Source organism: Prionailurus viverrinus, chromosome C1 (assembly GCF_022837055.1).
Source record: "Prionailurus viverrinus isolate Anna chromosome C1, UM_Priviv_1.0, whole genome shotgun sequence".
Lineage (NCBI taxonomy): Eukaryota > Metazoa > Chordata > Mammalia > Carnivora > Felidae > Prionailurus > Prionailurus viverrinus.
The window spans coordinates 84,974,357-84,993,400 of record NC_062568.1 but is presented as its reverse complement, the minus strand read 5'-3'; the positions used below and the strand labels follow the sequence as shown (position 1 = coordinate 84,993,400).

Below are 19,044 nucleotides of genomic sequence, written 5' to 3'. Positions count from 1 at the left end.
AAGTAGAATGCTCTCTGATCATTCTCAAAATTGGAAACTGACTGAATTTCAATTAGGAAATAGCAAGGTCTCGTTATAGGTGACATTCTCTAAAAGTATATAAAGACTAGAATATCTGCCCTGAATTCTGTATGTTAAATCAGATCCATAAAGTAAAAACTTCTTTATTTTCTGCAAATTGGAGAAGTCTTATATAAAACATGTTTCAGGTTAAGTGAAGACGTCACTTGGTGCCTGGGTGGCTGTCAGTTGTGCATCTGACTCTTGATTTCATCTCAGATCATGATCTCAGGGGTGGGATTGAGTTCTGCCTCGGGCTCCACACTGAGTGTGGAGCCTGCTTAAGATTCTCTCTCTCTCTCTCTCTCTCTCTCTCTCTCTCTCTCTCTCTCTCTCAAAAGAAATAAAAAAAATGATGTTGGGGCACCTGGGTGGCTCTGTCAGTTAAGTGTCCAACTTCGGCTCAGGTCATGATCTCATAGTTCATGGGTTCAAGCCTGACGTCAGGCTCTGTGCTGACAGCTCAGAGCCTGGAACCTACTTTGGATTCTGCATCTCCCTCTCTCTGCCCCTCCCTCACTTTGCGCTCTGTCTCTCTCTGTGTCTCTCAAAAAAATAAAAATAAAAACATTAAAAAAATTATGTCAAAAAAATCTCCCCACCAACAAATGAATTACAGGAATCTCTCCTTATCCAGGAAGGATACATCCCAAATAGATGCCTGAAATTATTGATGTTACCAAGTCCTATATATACTATGTTTTTTTCCTATGCACACATACCTATGATATATATCTATGATAAATCTAATTTAATAATTAGACACAGCAATCGATTGACAATAAATAGAAAAATTATAATAGCATACTGTCATAAAATTTATGTGAATGTGGTATTTCTCCGTCTCAAAATACCATATTGTACTCACCCTTGTGCTTGTGATGTTATGAAATGATAAAACACCTACATGATGGATGAAGTGAGGTGAATGACATAGGCATTGTAACATAGTGTTAGGCTGTCATTGATCTTCTAATGATAGTTTAGAAGGAGGATATTCTGCTTTTAGACCAGAGGTGATCAGGGAGAGTGAAACCATGGCAGAGTGTGAGGAGGGAACTACTGTACTTTGTTTCGGTTCCTTTCTATATATATGAAAATGTCAGAAAAGCTAGAAAGTATCATTTTCCTTTCCATTCTATAAATTTTCTAGGGCTCATGTCAATGTGGGCAAATTAGACAGTTAGTAAATGAAATACATTGATCCTATTTTGAGGAGGGGAGTGATGTAATACATAAAACCAGGCCGTTTTTCACGGTCCAATTCATTTAAATTACTCTAAACATAAAAACTACAGCTCCTAAAAAATGCCAGAGTCTGGGTCACGAAAACATAGAAGTACATATTTTGCTTTCATAAAAATTAAAACCAATCCTGCATTTGTCATCAACATACAATGTTGATGACTTGATACTCTTTCATGCTGAAGGAAGTATTCAGAAAAGAAAATTTTTTTATTGTATTGTATTAGTGTCACATGTTGGCCAGAATCATGATTTCCTGCTTTATTTCAATTTAGTTAAATCAAATGCCTATTAAGGACAAAAGTGACTAAGCTCTATTGTCTCCTCTTAATGTCCCCATGTCGTTCAGGTTTGTAGGATGAAAAGAGTAGAGGAATTAAGGATGATAGAAAAGGTTTAACATGATTGCTCATTTAGTACATGGTATGTAGAAACTCCCACAGACAAAGAAGGATCTGTTATATAAGAAAACTGAGACTGAGAAACTGACAGTGTCTGGGACCAAAACTAGATTCAATAAGACTATGTCAGAGACAGGGCACAGAAAATTTTACGGATGAGGAAATTTTGGTAGAAGAAATAGTATCAAGAGAGAATGAAGGCCAACTATTGAAGAAAGAAAAAGGATAGCTAAGGAATTTACAGACCAGAAAGCTGAGTAGTTTTAGTCACAACCAGGTGAAGATAATATAACATAAATCTAAAATAAGGATTGAATTGAAGTCTGTAAGACCAGAAATGCTAACAAAGTGGAAGATCTGTCTACTCTACACTGAAAGAGGGAGACAAGGGGAAAATGTATCCTCCAGTAAAGAGCTGTCATCTGAACATAACATGCTCAAGTAAAAATCTACTAATGATAAGAAACCACTGTTTGCTTTGGAATGAGATTCTTTTGGTTAAGACACACATTATAAAAGGGAAGACTCCATCAAGAGGTATAAAAGGATCAGCTGACATTACACCGGATGAACATAGTAGCCCAGGGGAAAAAAAAAAAAAGGAAGAAAACTGTTCAGACTTGATATTAAGAACATTTGGCAAGGATTGAGTGGAAGAAATGAAATCCCAAAGCCAAGATGGAGATTACTATTGAACCAAAATGTGGAGTGTATGGGGAGAGGTAGCACATATGTTCATGTGAACTCAGTTCTCTTAAGATGGAAAAGCTCAAGCAGATGCTTCATTCTTTCTTCCACACCACTCCTCCTCCCAACATACTTCACAGGCAACATTTGAAGGCAAACATCAATGTGTCCTTTCTGATCCTAGTCTGGTGATAGATTCTCAATATAAAGACCTTTTACAACTTTCCACAGTATTTTTTATAGATACAAGCAGTGACTAAAAATGTGAGGACGTTGTATAAAACCCTTAATTTCTAAGATTTCTTTACTGCTATATGAAAAAAAGGGAAAGAAAAAAATATTCTGAACTAATTAAAACAAAGGCTGGAACTACTTCTACCATATACATAAAATATTAATAACTTAACTTATAAAAGTGATTTTGCATTTCAAATCTTATATGATGAAGGTGAAAATACTTTTCTGGGTGGTTACTTCACAACAGCACTTACCGTGGGGCTGTCGGCTGGGGTGGTATATCTGAAGGTCGAATGGCTGGGCACTGGTTTTCTGAATCACACTGACATTCTGCCCTGTCCACTTATTGGCTTTTGACAATGTGTTGGTCCTCCAGTCTGTCCAGTAGACCTCACTCCCATATAGAGACACAGCAAAAGGATGGGAAAGGTATTCATGACCTCGGATGATTTCTATCATGCCTGTTCCATCATAGAGGGCTGAATAAATAGCATCTGACCTACAGAAAGGTAATAAATCAGTATTTTATCAAAACTTATTCAGATAGTCCAGTTATGTTATATTACTTACATAAATGCCAGAGAAAATATTTTATAAAAAATATTTAAAATATTTTATGGGTGTCTGATTTGTAGAAAGAAAAAATAAGCCCATCATAACAAAAACAAACAAACATCACCACCACCATCATATGGAAAACAAATAAATATTACCACCAATTTCAATGTGTGTATATATAATACATGCATGTTAGGATATCTTTTGAGTTTATAAATACAATCTGTGAAAGGTAACAGAAGATATAGAAGAAAAATATCATTTTTTTTAAACCTGGCATCTGTCCAAACTATCCTTTTTTCAAAGTGGTCCACAGTTAGTCCATTCGGCCAAGCTCCAGTTTTCATGTCTTTGTAGATGGTTTTTCTGCCAGCACCACTCATGGAAGCAGATTCGATGCGAGGAAAATTGGCATCCCAATCTGTCCAGAAAAGAATTCTGAAGAAAAATAAATAATGTTATTGTTTCAGCCATTCATTTCACAAATATTTATTGAGTGCCTAGTATATGCTAGACACTTGTTAGGTAAACAGTCTCAAAAGAAACAGATGTGTTATCTACCCACATGGGGCTTAGAGTCCAGTAGAGAAGGCAAGCCAAATAAACACATGAATATATAATTACAGATTCTGAAATATGCGGAGGAAAACTTTTATTATGGAAGAGAATAGTAGGTAAGTGATCTACTTAAAGAAGATGATCAGGAAAAAAAGAAAAAAACACTTTGAGAAGGCTGTATTTACACTGACTCTAAAAGATGAAAAGAACAATATAAAGAACATGACAAGCAAAATAAATAAAAGCCTGAACAGGGAAAAGAAAGTGGGTGATCTGAAGAACAGAAATAATATCAAGATAGTGAGTAAGGAGGAAAAAGCAAGAAGATGGATTTGAAGAGGGCAACTTAAAGGGTCTTTCTGGCTAAGGCAATTATTTGGGATTTTATTTTAAGGGAATAAGAAGCATATTGAAGCAGGGGAGAAACATGGTACCATTTATAAGTGGGTGATAGTGAGGCAAGAGTATGGGCACATCAGGTGGTTATTTTAAAGGACCAGGCAAAGATGATGGTGGTTTGGAGTATGGGAGTGGCAGGAAAGAGAAGTGAATGGATTAATGGTACATTTTGGAGGTAGAACTTCCAGGGCTAGCTGATGACTGAATATAGGGAACGGAGTAGAGAACAGATCATAAGTGACTGTGTTTCTTGTATCAGCGAAGTCAGAGTAAGGGTAAGGAAGAGGGTGTGCAGGGAATCCATAAAAAAATGGGAAAATGGAAGAGGATCCAATTCTAAGATTTGGGAAATGAATGTGAATGAATGTGAAGAGCAATCAAAAGTTTACTTTTTTTTTATCTTACTAATTTTTTTATCTTATGATTTCACGATATCAATATGGAGGTATTCATGAAACTGTGGTATGCCAGGGTGAAGTTCAGGGAAGAAGGCAGGGCTGGAGTTATGAATTTGGAAGTCATCAGTATGGAGATAACCTTCACATTCATAGCAATGACATAGATCATATGACAGGAAACAGAGGGAAAACAGAGGAAATCATAATTTAACAAACACAAAGCAGTTGTGAAAATACCAGCTTTATATGTTAAAAATTATTACTTCTTTTAAAACCAAATACTATTTGAGACTCTACAAATTCATGGTGCACTAACAGTTCTTCCCCACAATGGGCATTAAGTACCTTATGTCATGCATTTGATTTCTAAGGCTATTAGGCGATAGACAGCTTACGTTTAGTTGACAGTGGTTTAAACTGCTAATGCATGTTTCTATAGTATGTATTGTATAGTTACACAATAATACCACAATCATTACAACTGGCTGTAGTTTTTAAGTGCTTACTATATGCTAAATACTATTTTCAGTGCTTTATAGATGATCTCCTTTAATCAATCATGAGGCCATGACTAATGTTATTTATGTTTGAGATGGGAGAATGGGTTACAGAAGTTAAATTACGTGACCAGGGTTATAGAGCTGGTGAGTGGCAGAGGGAGATGGGAAACTGGACAGTCTAACTTCTGTTCTCATGCTTTTAACATATAATTCTTTAATGTCACATCACTAAATAAAATAACAAAGGGAAAACATCTGGTACAGGAGTAAGAGCATGGTTGCTAATCAGTAAATGGCAGTTGCCTTCTCTACTTTGGTCATAGAACCCAATGAATAGCATGGCGATTTAGGAAGGCAGAACTCAAAGGACTGGAGAAATAGTGACAACCTAGCAAATTTTCCTATCATAAGCTCTGACACCATTTAGGTGAAAAATGGTAAAGCTACTGGTAAAAATACCTTTATTCTTCATTATAATTATATATAGTTTTGCTACTTTTTATTCTTCCATATTTTGAATGATCCTTAAGTATATTCATTTGGTAGATTACCTCAGAAAATGAAATAATCCTCTGGAAAAAAATTCAAAATCCAATTTACCCTATCTTTTAAGAAAAATATGTTTATATAAGGAAATATGGAGTGATATAAACTATTTGTCATGACTTCAATTTTTGAAACGTATATAGTCTGTTTGGGGACAGAGGAATGTCAAATACAAAAGGAAAAGATGATTCAATACATTATATAATAAATTTAGTAAGTACATATGTTAAAACCTATGGTGAACAGAGAAGGAAGATGTAGATGTTCTTGATAAGAGTAGCAGAATACAACTCTTAAGCACTGGGCATCCACAAAATGTTATTAAATGATTATGTCAATATATTTTTGGTCTGAGACAAACTTGGGATTGAGACTGGTATCTGTCACTTATTCCAGCACCTTTAACCTCAGACTCCATTTTCTCATCTGTAAATAAAAACTGTAACTGTACACAGTGTCAGGAGCATTTGATGAGGAAATGGACGGAAACTGGTCAGCCCACAGAAAAGATTTGTGTTTGCAAAAGCATGCCACACACACGTAGTCATTGAGATGATTTTTTTAAATGAAAAAAACTCAAAGTATTTCCAAACTGTTAACGAAATGGAGAGAGACAGACACAAAGAAGGACAGAGAACAAGAATTAATACTAATGTCAATGTTTAAATGTCATACCAGCATGAATGTGAAGGTGGATTAGTTTTATAACATAAGCTTAAGTCAAAGCAATGAGAAAAAGATTCAAAGGAGTAGGTCATAGGATTGGGTTTATCTCAAAGAATGTCTGTCAAAAACTGAGTTTATGTAAAAAAGAAAAAAATTAGTTTCACAGGCAGCTTTAGGAGTTTCATGCCCCTGGGATTATATCCATAAAGACAAAATCCAAATTATTCATTGCTTAATCACCAATATTCAAGTAAATTAAGTAAACTGCTGAGAAAGGATAAAACTAAATAATATATCAGGGACAGTATACTAATAATTGTTGAAGCTGGGTAATGGAAATGAGGAATTTTATTATATAATTCCTTCTATTTTGTGTATTTGAAAATTTATATTATAAAGTTTAAAAGTGTTAAGAACACAGGGTGCCTGGATGGTTCAGTCGGTTCAGTGTCTGACTCTCGATTTCGGCTCAGGTCATGGTCAATGAGACTGATCCCCTTGTAGGGCTCTGCACTGACAGCCTGCTTGGGATTCTCTCTCTCTCTCTTTCTCTCCCTCTGTTCCTCCCCAACTCGTTCTCTATCAAAATAAATAAACATTAAAATATTTTTTAAAGTATAAACAACTCAAAATTAAATTCATAAGTGAATTTTTTAAATATCAAAAATACCAGAGGACCTTTATAAAATCTTATAGCTAGAAATATATTTTTTTCTGAAAAGAGTAATTAAAAAAAAAAACTTAAGCTTATGTATTTATTTTTTGAGAGAGACAGAAGGGGCAAATGGGGTAGGAGCAGAGAGAGAGAGGGAAGAGAAAATCCCAAGCAGGCTTGCACTGTTAGCACAGAGCCTGATGAGGGGGTCGAACTCACAAACCATGAGATCATGACCTGAGCCAAAACCAAGAATCAGATGTTTAACGGACTGAGCCACCCAGGTGCCCCTGAAAAGACTAATTTTTAAAGAGTAGATTGTTTTATATGAGGAAAAAGCCCAATTACCTGGAAATATCAATATGTATATACACATACACATATTGCTTATAAATATACAATATGTTGCCATAAAGAGCAAATGGAACAGAGATTGATCAATATAAAGCTGGTAGGCTACTTAGTTATGTAGCTAAATGTCTTTAAAAGAATGAATGAAATGAATTATGTGTCTCACTACAAATTTAATTTTAGACGCACACATCTTTTCACTGACAGCAGATTGTTATTTGTCAGCTTCCCTTTATACTTAGGATTAAAAAAAGAAGATTTAAAATAGAAACAAGAGCAACATAGCATCAATCAAATTTATGGTGGTATCTTGGCAAACAAGGTAGAAAAGAGAGGTTTTCAAGTTTGAAAAAGATTAGGAAAAATAATCACTGAAAACAAAAGATGATTTTGAGAATCATAGCTAGTCTGAGTATCTGTGGATAAGTCACCACCAGATCTAGGCAAAACTGTAATTCACAGTCTGGATTGATGACCCAACAACTTCTGAAGCATTGTCTTTTGCCTGAATAACAAATGGAGAATTGAGGTCTCTCTTGTAACTTTCTACCTAGTTCTGTCACATGTAGTTGTGGAAATTCCAACACACATATCAGTAACCCTACAATTCTGCATTCTCTCTACGTGTATATATTTACCAGAAGTAGGCACTGTAAACTCTCAGATATGGTCCACTGGACCAAAAAGGTATGGCTTGAGATAGTTTGAGGAATTCTAAAATAAGCGATTCCTTCATTTCTTCACTAAACATAGCAGCATTAAACTGTTTCTGGTTAGGACTATGGTCCTAATCTTTCATCAATTCAAGTGGGGAAATTTTCAACTCTTTTTATAAAATAACATGTTCTAGAATTAGTTCCCCTAAAAGTGTTTTTAACTTTACCACAAGTCAGTTTACAATCCATTTAAAAGTTGATTTCAAGGATCATTGTTTCATAAAATTCTAGGCACTCTTTTGTATACTTTCCAATATGGTATTTTAAAAGAATCATTTTCCCCTTATTACTTTCTTTTTGTGGTTAAAATGTATTAGCATTTCAATGATTGCATTATTTTTTGAAATATAAAAAGACTGAATATGTCTTCTTACAGGATGTATGGAAATATTCAGCCACAATTGCTTTTTAAAAAAGAGACTACAGTCTACTGATTCTACAGTTCCTGCATTCACGGGTTAGTCTGTATCAGGATTAAATTGGGTCAATGGACCATGAACAACTTGTATCATTACAGGCATGAAAGGGCCATTATCATCTATCAGGTCAAGCTGCAGAAGGTGAAAATAAATGATCTTGGCCAAAAAAGAGGTTACTTATCTATAATCTTTAGGTCTTCTAAAAGCAACAACATCTTTATTAGTTTAATTTAGGAACAGTCCCAGATGAAATTAAAATTTTCTTTAGATGTTTCACTAATCTTCATAATTATTATATCCGCTTTTACAAATTGCAATTGTTATAGCAGCATCCAGTTATTATGACAAATGAAATTTAAATACCAGCAATGGAGCAGGAAGACACCAGGCAGCTGCATCAGTACAAAGGCAATGAAAGTTCAAGAACTGAAGTGAGTGCCCTATAGATTCTGAACTCCCTAGTGCTTCTTACTCCCTAATACTAAGCTTGTTGTTTAGAGGAGATTCATATACGCTTTCAGGTCACCTTAGCAATAAGTGTATTCCTTTAAAATGGAATGAGAGAAAAATGACTCCTCCCTAAGACTCCCATTTACCATCTTGGAATAACTTGTCACTTGGGATATTGGGTCAAAACCCAGAATATTAAAGGAATGTGGCATGATGGCAAATATGTTTTATGGTGTAAAATGAAGGCCTGTGGATTTTATGCCGAGGAAGCAAAATAGTTGATTAAAAACATTTGTTTTTTGGCATCTGTAGGAAAAGGTCACAAAGGACCTTCATAGCAGAAGGAAACTCACATGATGTAAACATGTTTTATTGGGCTGATGTTATAACCTGTTTCTTGTTGTTGTCGCTGCTTCGGTTTTACCTCAGCTGTGCTGAGGGAGCAAAGTGGCTGGTTGTTAAGCTTTTTAATTCATTTGTTATTGTAAAAAAAGTTCATAGTAGTATCCATTAGCTGTCTTTTCGTATATAATTCACTCTTGAAAGTGTATCCTTGAGTTTTATAAGTTACATGTCAACAAAAAGCCTACGCATTTGGATGTATTATTTTGTTTAATTTTTGTATATTTTATTTTTGAGAGACAGAGAGAGACAGAGCGGGAGCAGAGGAGGGGCAAGAGAGAGAGTGAGACAGAATCAGAAGCAGGCTCCAGGCTCTGAACTGTCAGCACAGAGCCCGACGCGGGTCTCGAACACACCAACCGTGAGATCATGACCTGAGCCGAAGCCAGATGCATAACCGACTGAGCCACCCAAGCACCCCTACATGCATTACTTTATGTAACAAGCATTTATTCAGCACAATTATATATACCAAGAGCAGTGAAGGATTTCATAGAAATGGAATCAACTTTGCTTGCCATTATTAGAGAGCTTATGATGCAGTAGGAAAGATAATAGTATTTACAGAAACCATGTTTCTAAAAAAAAATTATCTAGTAGATTTACCTTAAATAAAATTTTTCAAAAAAGTTTAAGTGCCTTTGGAGCTCCTATCAATTTTGATTCCTAGCTTCTTTATGTATTCATGAATTATTTGAGAAACAGGGAGAAATTTTATGTTTCTATTTGAATAGATAGCACTAAGGCAGGAATCTAAGTTTCACTGAAATTATTTTTCAATGTTGCTTTTCTTGTGCTTAGTTTTGCAGTTCAGTGTGTGTGTGTGTGTGTGTGTGTGTGTGTGTGTGTGTCTGTGTGTGTGCGTGTGTGCAAGAGCACACATGCTCACATGCATTTTTAGTATGCTCTCAGCCTACCTTATGAAATGTCCAATGTTTAAAAATAACTATAAATTTTTTACCAAACTATGACAAACTTAAAAATATTTTAACTTTGCACTGCATTTTTAAATGTAATTGCTACAGCTGGTTTTAAGGGTATTTATGTGAACCTCATATCTTAATTGTATCAATCCATTAAGATAATTTTTTGCAATAAAAATCCTATCATATCCTGATACTTGTCAACCTTTCGATTACTTCCTAGAGTTGAACGAATTAGTACTTCCATCTGAACTTTAATTATTTGAAAAAAACGTTCTTAACATTTATTCATTTTTGAGAGACAGAGACAGAACATGAACAGGGGAGGAGCAGAGAGAGAGGGAAACACAGAATCCGAAGCAGACTCCAGGCTCTGAGCTGTCAGCACAGAGCCCGATGCAGGGCTTGAACTCATGAGCTGTGAGATCATGACCTAAGCCAAAGTCAGATGCTCAAAAGCCTGAGCCACCCAGGGGCCCCATGAATTTTAATTATTTATATCAAAAATTATTTTACAAGCATTGTTTCTTCTCTCATGTTTCAAAAAAATTAAGCAGCTTTATACTTTCATAGTAGCAATTAGTAATGGAAGGCATCAACTTTCTCAGAAGCATTATCAGGTTTTTCATATTCAGAGGCTAGCTTTTTCTGTATTTTCAACTTAGAGGATATATTATTTCTGAAGATCTTTTATCACTGGAATAGTGCCTGGATACATTTTCACTTATGGTATTTGTGGGTGGCATGTTGTGTTTCTATTTTTTTTCTCCTCTCAGGTAGGATATTCCCCAAACTGAGATAAATAATTTTATCCTAAGCAATGTCAGTTCAAAAGAAAGTTTCAACTCCCAGATCTACTGCTTTGTTTGGTCAGACTATTTTCAAAACTTTGATACACTTGTTTTATCCTTTTTGTTTTGTTTTTTCTTTGTGTGTGCCATTTGTAATTTGGGAGCACTCACTCATAGTTTTCCTTTCATATTGGAAACTATAGCTAAAACTAGAGCTTTCTCCAAAATATCACTTTCCCATATACAGAAAGTTTTTCCTGTTTACAAGATGCTGGTACAAGTTAGATAGGTCTAATAGGTGAAAATTTCACACCGGTAGTTGTTATATTGAGGATAAAACCCATGTTGATGATGAACTTTTATGGGAAGTAAAGGGTCAGGACCAGCGATTACCTGCAATCTCAGGAATAGTCTGTTTTGAAGAGGAATTTCTCATTAAGCATAACATATCTCTTCCTGGCAAACTGTTATTACAGAAAGCAAATGAATGAAATAGGCAAAGTGTAAACTGTAAACATGAGAGAGCCCATCTCTAAGCTAAAAGATATACCTACTGCTTTGCTCCTTGCCAGATCTCGGTGTTCTTTCAAAAGAAGCAACAAATCTAGGATTGTATACAAAATGTCTCAGTGTTTTAAATTGGGGCAAGTAATTAAATTTAAAACACTGTAGAAGGTAAAGAAAACATATCAATAAAGGTTGCCAGTTTGGAACCCTGCTCTAGGGAAGGTGCTTTGCCCCTTTAATTTCTGTGTGTGAATTGAGGAAAAGGAGAACAGACTTCCTAATCTACTGATTTCTGACTCCTGGGCAGAAACCAGAGAACAAGCCAGAAAGTGTGGCCAGGAAGCTGACTTTAACACAGGCTCCCTTTTCTCTTCTCTACATTTCATCAAACTCCCTCCTGGCTGACTCCCCTTCTTCACTGGCGCTGCTTGGACTTTGTATTATTTAAAGATACAGAGACAAAAATAAAAATTTCAATCTATTAACCTTTAGCCTTGAAGATAGTTTTGGATTTACAAAATAATTACCAATTTAATAAATAATTGAATAGATAATAAATAGTAATAACAAATAAATCATAAATAAATAGTATTCCTACCTATACCAGTTACATACTATCTTACACATATTTATCATCTCCTCAAAAACAACCAAATGATAAAGATAATATCTCTGACTTACAAAAGAAAAAAAAACTAAAATTTAAGGGAAGTTAATAGAGTAGGTTCCCCAGATAATAAGTGACTGAGTAGCAACTGGAATCCTCGTTTTCTGGCTCCAAATCCATTGTCTCTCTTCTGCTCTTTCACAGAGGCACACACAGGGGAACACTAGAGACAATAACCTGAGTTACTCAACATTTTACCTTGTTTTTGAGAATCATGTGCCTTGTCTTTCAAACACACCAATAGTCAGTGTCTCATTACTGGACTCCTTCAAGTCTATGCGAATTTTCTTTTAAAGTGACTCCAAGTACTTACAAAATACATAAGAGGTGATGTGATAAACATCTGTGACTGTTTGACCCAGAGACTGGCCCTGTGGTCTGCAACCATTAGAAACAATTATGGCACCTCTTTGGCAGGGCAAAGAGAAATTCATTAAATTACTGCTTCAAAAATGAATTCCAACACTTTCCAATAGGGCCTAACGCTCATAGTTGGAAAAAAGATATTTCTATCCTCTAAAAGTACCTATGTAAACAATCTTATAGCCACACTTGTGCTAATAAACTTAAACTCGTATATATACAATTATATACATATACATATATGTACATGCACAAAATAAGCAATCTAATAATTTATGCGATAATTGAATTCAATATTAATTTAAAAGATTATTTTTTATGTCAAAGTCAATCTGTGAAAGGCAAACTTCTTTACCCATATCTTGGGTCCAAAGCAATGGCTCTGGGATGTTCCATGGCTCCGGCTATTAGTGTAGTGCGTAGGGAACCATCTAGCTTGGCCACTTCAATTTGGTCCAGATTGCTGTCTATCCAGTATATGTTGCCCGCTATCCAGTCGACTGTCAGCCCTTCTGGGGTAGCCAAGCCATGCTCCACCACTACTTCGACTGCGCTGACCCCTACAAAAAAAAAAAAAAAAAAAAAGGAAATCAACTCTTGTACCCATTCAAGGAACATCTTAAGGACAAAGGAAAAGACCAGTGTATGAGCAGCACAGAGTCTTAAAGTATTTTATTGAGTTTGAAAGATATAGTGCAAATGTGTTATAAGGCACAAAGGAAACTAAGAAGTCTCCAAATTTAGAATTACTGAACTTTCCTACCAGAAAATTTTAATTTCTTAAGTCTTTTCAGTGGCGGTGAAAAAGAATTTTTAAAAAACTCTGAGGCGAACAACAATGTTTAGGGTTCAAAACGTTATTTCTTGTTTCTGATTTTTGAAATAGAACACGGGTTTGGGGAATAATGATGCGCTAGTTAATATCATTACAATTTAGTTTCAGCATTGATCTTTAGGCGTAGAATAAAGAGGATCAAGTCTACCTGGGGCAATATGCAGTATAGCTTGTCAGCACCCACCTTCTTCTGAAGCATGATAGATAAGAGCTTTTGCTGCACTTACCCTTAACAAAGATAAGTCCCAAATCATACTCCCCACTCCTCCCTGGCCCAAAAGACTTACAAGACATAGCATGTTTACAAATAACAGAAGAAGACATTAGTGAGGTCTAAATACAAATAAGCAATTTGATAATGCCCACCAATATCCTTACTTACTCACTTCTAAATTTCTTTTGTAATTAAAGTAATTATTTAAAAAAAAACACTTTTTCTAATAGGACAACTCTTCATAGTTTATGACATTGCTGGTGTTTTTGTTATATATTTTAATTTTTTTAACAGTTAACAATCTAAGCCCAAAGATCTAAATCCATCACTTGAAATCAGTCTCTTGCAATATGTGACGGGACATAAATTCACATATGATAATTATATGGTGTTATTACCATTTTTCCAAAATTGTAAAGGTGATTTAAGGAGAAATTTATATTTTGATAGAAACACCTGGGGTTTGGAATGCTACACAGATCCAACATTTTCAAAAATATTATTACATATATTTATCTCATAGCCTCGAGACTTAAGCCTACATTAGCCAAAAGAGATAAGTCAAATTATGACAAAAACATTTAGTTCATATTAGTGGTCTTTGTACCAATTCAGTGCTTGTTTAAATCTTGCTGACAGTAAAATAAAATAAAATATTTAAATAAGTAAATAAAAATAAAATTAATAAAAGAAAATAAAACGTTTTTTTTTAAATAAAACAAAACATTTCAACTCTCAAAATGTATCTACTAGTGTGTGGAAGGCAGTAGTTATTTCTTATAAGCAAATTTTTTCACCAATGCCCATGGAAAAGCTCATAATTTGAAAATGGTATGCATAGCACAGGCTTTTGCCATTTATTCCCCTCCCTCAACATATTTTCACACATGTACTTGACATCTATCGTTTTACATACATGAGGCAGGAGATAGAGAACCAACGTGCAAAGATTAATCAAAATCCCTTCAGATTACAGAATATTGTTTTGGAATTCTCACTAAAAAATTACCTCCACTTTCAGAAAGTTTGCCCCGATATATTCTGTCTTCTACAACATCTGTCCAATACAGTAAACTTTGATTGAAGTGAAAATCAAGCGCTATTGTGTTTCTCAACCCAGGAACAAGTAGACTGTAGTCTCTTTTATGCAGATCAATTCTTCTGATCTCATGGCGAATAGAAAAGATGATGAATGCTTCAAAAGGATCTGAAAATAAATTTATTTTTAATAGACTTATAAAAATATTTATATGCTTTCATAAGTAGAATAAAATACCTGAGGTCAAATCCAATTATTTAAAACCATAATTTATTATATAATTCTCTGTTATTAAAGGAGCAATTTCTTTTAATCCAACATTTAAAAGAAACTTGAAAAATTTAGGTTTACACATATTCATTAAAATAAAGTATAAATACGTTTTTATTCCTTAGATTTCCATACACCTGATTCTGATTAATGAATATAAGAATTATTGTAATTTCAAGACAAAAATAAGGGTTTTCCATTTTAGTGGACCTTCAGGTGACAGTCCAAACCTCAGAAACATCAACATAGGAAGTGCTAAGAGTTGGCAAAACTAGTTCTGCTACTCTTAGCCCATCACATGCCTACAGATACACAAAGGAAATATATCCAATAAAAGAGGATTCTGTAAGAGTTACATGCTTATGTATAGTTAGGGAGTATTCTCCATAAGAGGAGAGATGATGGCTTCCTCCACAGTCTGAAATGTACTAAAATTATGCTATCCTTTTGGAAATGTATCAAGTCCTGTATAATTACTGCTGGGCATACTAATATGAGTTAGACATGAATTTTGCTTTATAAATACATATTTTGAGGGAGGGACCCAGGCTTACAAAGATTTGCCCCCATTTCCATTTAATACAATTCCTTTGAGCTTTCCTTTAGGGCAATATGTTTTCCTAATTTAAGTCTAGGCACATCCTCTGAATGTAAGCTACTGTAATCATCTGGCTCAAGAGGCGGATGTGAAATCTAAATTAGGCTAATGAGTCTATAAACTTCTAGAAAAGATTTCAAGCTGAGGGTGAAGAGTGTCTTTTCTTTCAAGGTCACAGATCGCTAACTCTAGTATTGCCAGTGTCTATACCCTTAGAGTTTGTGTAAGTGTACTTGTGATATTGTTTTAAAACAGAAAAGAGCCACAAAGAATGAAGCAACAATGACCTGTGGTGATACTGTGTCCTAAGGATGTTCAAGTCCACAGCTGGAATTCTCCCTAAGACAAGTTCCTCCCTTCATACTCCCTATATATTTCCCATGCTTTGGATATATAATCCAATGCAGGTAACTATTCACTCAGTTTGGGCTGGGTTTTTGTCCACTGCAACCAGGTTTACTGTTCTTATTTTCATTCCTCAGAGAGGTGTATCCTGATCAATTTCCTAGTAAAGACCATTAGAAAAATTATATTTATTTATTTATTTTTAGAGAGAGAGAAAGGGAGAGAGCGCGCGCGCGCGCGCACACACACACACACACACACACACACACACACACGAATGAGCAGGGGAAGGGCAGAGAGAGGGAGAGAGAGAATTCCCAGCAAGTGCTGTGAGCACAGAGACCAATGTGGGGCTCAAAGTCAGGAACCACGAGATCATGACTTGAGCTGAAAACTAAGAGTCAGAAGCTTAACTGACTGACCCATCCAGGTGCCCAATAAAGGCCATTCTTTATTATTTTATATCTCCATAGCCTATTAATTCTCTTTGTAGTATATTTAAAATCACTATTTATTTGTTTTTCATCTACCTTCTTCACTGGCTTAAATGCTTTATTGAAACAAGAATCTTGTTTGCCTTGTTCATTATGATGTCCCTAATACCTAGCACCAGGGAAGACATGATACATACCAGGTCTTAGATTTAGAACAGAGCTGAGGCTGGCTGTCATGTCCTTGGTTTAGGGAATTCACTGGCCATTTTTTTTCACTGGACATGAATCTATTTTTTTAGTAAGCTCTACCTAGAACATTAAATGAATGTGTTTTGAATGAATACAAGTGGAACAGACTCCACCTTAAGAAACTAGCTGATGGCTAGCATGGGAGAGAGCCCTGCCATGATCCACAGAGCCACCTACTTTAACCTTCAGCTGACTGCATAGTATAAGCAAGCCCGTTCAAGACCACAAAAACCAGTCGGTAGCCTGAGAACTTGTGAGCAGTAATTACATATATTGTTGTGATCTTATAGGTATCGTGGTTATTTATTGCACAGTATTATGGTGTTTCTTGCAAAACATTACTGTGATAGTAGCCAACTGATAAAAATATCAAACATATATTAAATAACTAGTGCCAAAGATCTCCCGATAGAACAAATGCTCACAAAATTTTAAATCCAGAATTTAGAATTTTCTAAATAAAGAAAATGGTTCTTTTGGATGTACAGTTATTTAAAAGGGAGAATACCTAATTTTGGATCAGGATCCCTTGTATGAATCTGCTCTGGCTATGAAATAACTGCTCGCCTTAAAAAATTCTTTATTTTTTTCAGAAATTGTCTTTACCTGCAGAATGGAGTTAATGACAACCTCCTTCCAATTTAACTTACACTGTTATCAGAATCCAATTAAATAATGTATATGAATTTTTTTAAAAAGCTCATAATCATCACAGTGAATGCAAATGTGGAGGTAAATGTGAAGTAGTCGAAAAATATAGATTTGGAGTAAAAAAATAAGGGTTCAAAACAGAGCTCTTTACTGACTCATTGTGTAAGTTTGAGAAGTTTACTTAAACACTCTGATCCTCAATACTTTTTAATTTATAAAATATATACCATACTGACTTATCAGGATAATTGATCATTAAAAGTGCAGATGCTCAATATCTTAATAAATCTTTATTATAATATTAAATTTCAAAGATTACTCAAAGGAAAAGGCAAAAGAGATATTGTGTAAGAGAAAAGGTTGGAATGATAATATGCAAATACAATTGGGTATTTCTTAGCATGTGCTGAAGCTAGTGATATTTCAGCTCTGAAGAGCTTCCCCATCCTTTGGCTTATAGTTTGCCTTTAGTCAAGTAGTAAATTAGAGGCACAGCAGCCACTTGCTAGAGACATTTATATTTAATAGCTTTTAAAGGACATGGAGTTTCAAAATTGCAAAGCAATGATGTGCTGCCTCTTCCTTAGAAAATCACACTAGAAAAATCAAAAAAAAAAAAAAAAGAAAAAGAAATGCAAGTTCCACCTTCACTAACACTGGAAGGCATGTTACCAAAACACCACAACATTAGAAGAATGCTGAATACATTCAAAGTATGGACAGTTTCTGAGAGATGATGCCTATAGCTGTGTGTGTGTGTGTGTGTGCATGTGTGTGTGTGTATATATATATATATATATATATATATACACATACATGTATAATGTATGTGTATATATATGTGTGTGTGTATATATATATACGTACATATATATGTGTGTGTGTGTATATATATACATACATATACACATACATACATATATAATGCTGGCAGAGCACAATTTTCAAAGGAGGTAACGTAACAAAAGGGCAGATCCCATAACACTTTTTGGGAAAAAAAAGGATGAAATAACACTCTGGCCTCAGAAACTTTTCTGAACCCATTGACACCATAAAGATTCATGAAGAAGGTCTGAACGGAGAATCAAACAGGCATGCAATACATGAAGTGAAAGGAGCCAGGTTCAAAAGTCTATGGACAATATCATTCCATTTCAATGACATTTTGGAAAAGGTGAAAGAATAGAGATAGAACAGTGGATGCTAGAGGCAAAGGGTGGGGAAGAACTGATTACATATTTTTAGACGAAAATCGCTAACCTTCCAACAGCTACTGAGAAGACAAAATAGAAAAAAAAAAGAACAAATGTACACTGGCAGTAATAATGAAAAAAGATAAGGAGGAGTGCCTGGGTGGCTCATTCGGTTGAGTGTCTCACTTCAGCTCAGGTCATGATCTTGAGATTCATGGGTTTGAGCCCTGTGTCAGGCTCTGTGCTGACAGCTCAGAGCCTGGAACCTGATTCAGATTCTGTATCTCTCTCTCTCTCTCTGTATCTCCCCCACTCATGCTCTGTTTCTCTCTCAGAAAAATGAATAAACAGAAAAAAAAATATTTAAAAAGATAAGGAATCTAGGAATGGAATTATTAAGAAATATATAAATATTATATGAAGAAATTTTAAAACACTAATTAAAGAAATAAAGACTTCAAAAAATGGAAAGGCATACAGTATTATTAGATAGAAACAAAAGGAAACAAACAAAAAAAAACAATGTCCCAAATATCTTGCTTCTGCCTGAATTAATTTATAAATTTCCTGTGATGAAAAAAAAATGACAAATACTTTTCTTTAAAAATAATACTAGATAATTCTAAAGTTTACATTAAAAAAGTGTGACTCACCAGGACAACTCTAGGGTAAATATATAATAATGATTAACTTCAACAAATATTAAGATATATTATT

At 34.8% G+C, this 19,044-nt stretch overlaps 1 protein-coding gene across 1 annotated transcript in view; it reads right to left on the bottom strand.

Annotated features, from left to right (window-relative positions):
* LRP1B (LDL receptor related protein 1B) overlaps positions 1–19,044 on the bottom strand; it is a 1,903,200-nt gene that overhangs the window by 629,523 nt on the left and 1,254,633 nt on the right. Inside the window, exons 24-27 of the mRNA XM_047873645.1 lie at positions 14,558–14,755; positions 12,855–13,059; positions 3,462–3,626; positions 2,885–3,129 (exon numbers count right to left, since the gene is read on the bottom strand). Coding sequence (XP_047729601.1) covers positions 2,885–3,129; positions 3,462–3,626; positions 12,855–13,059; positions 14,558–14,755 — 813 coding nt within the window. The remainder of the gene's footprint in view (positions 1–2,884; positions 3,130–3,461; positions 3,627–12,854; positions 13,060–14,557; positions 14,756–19,044) is intronic.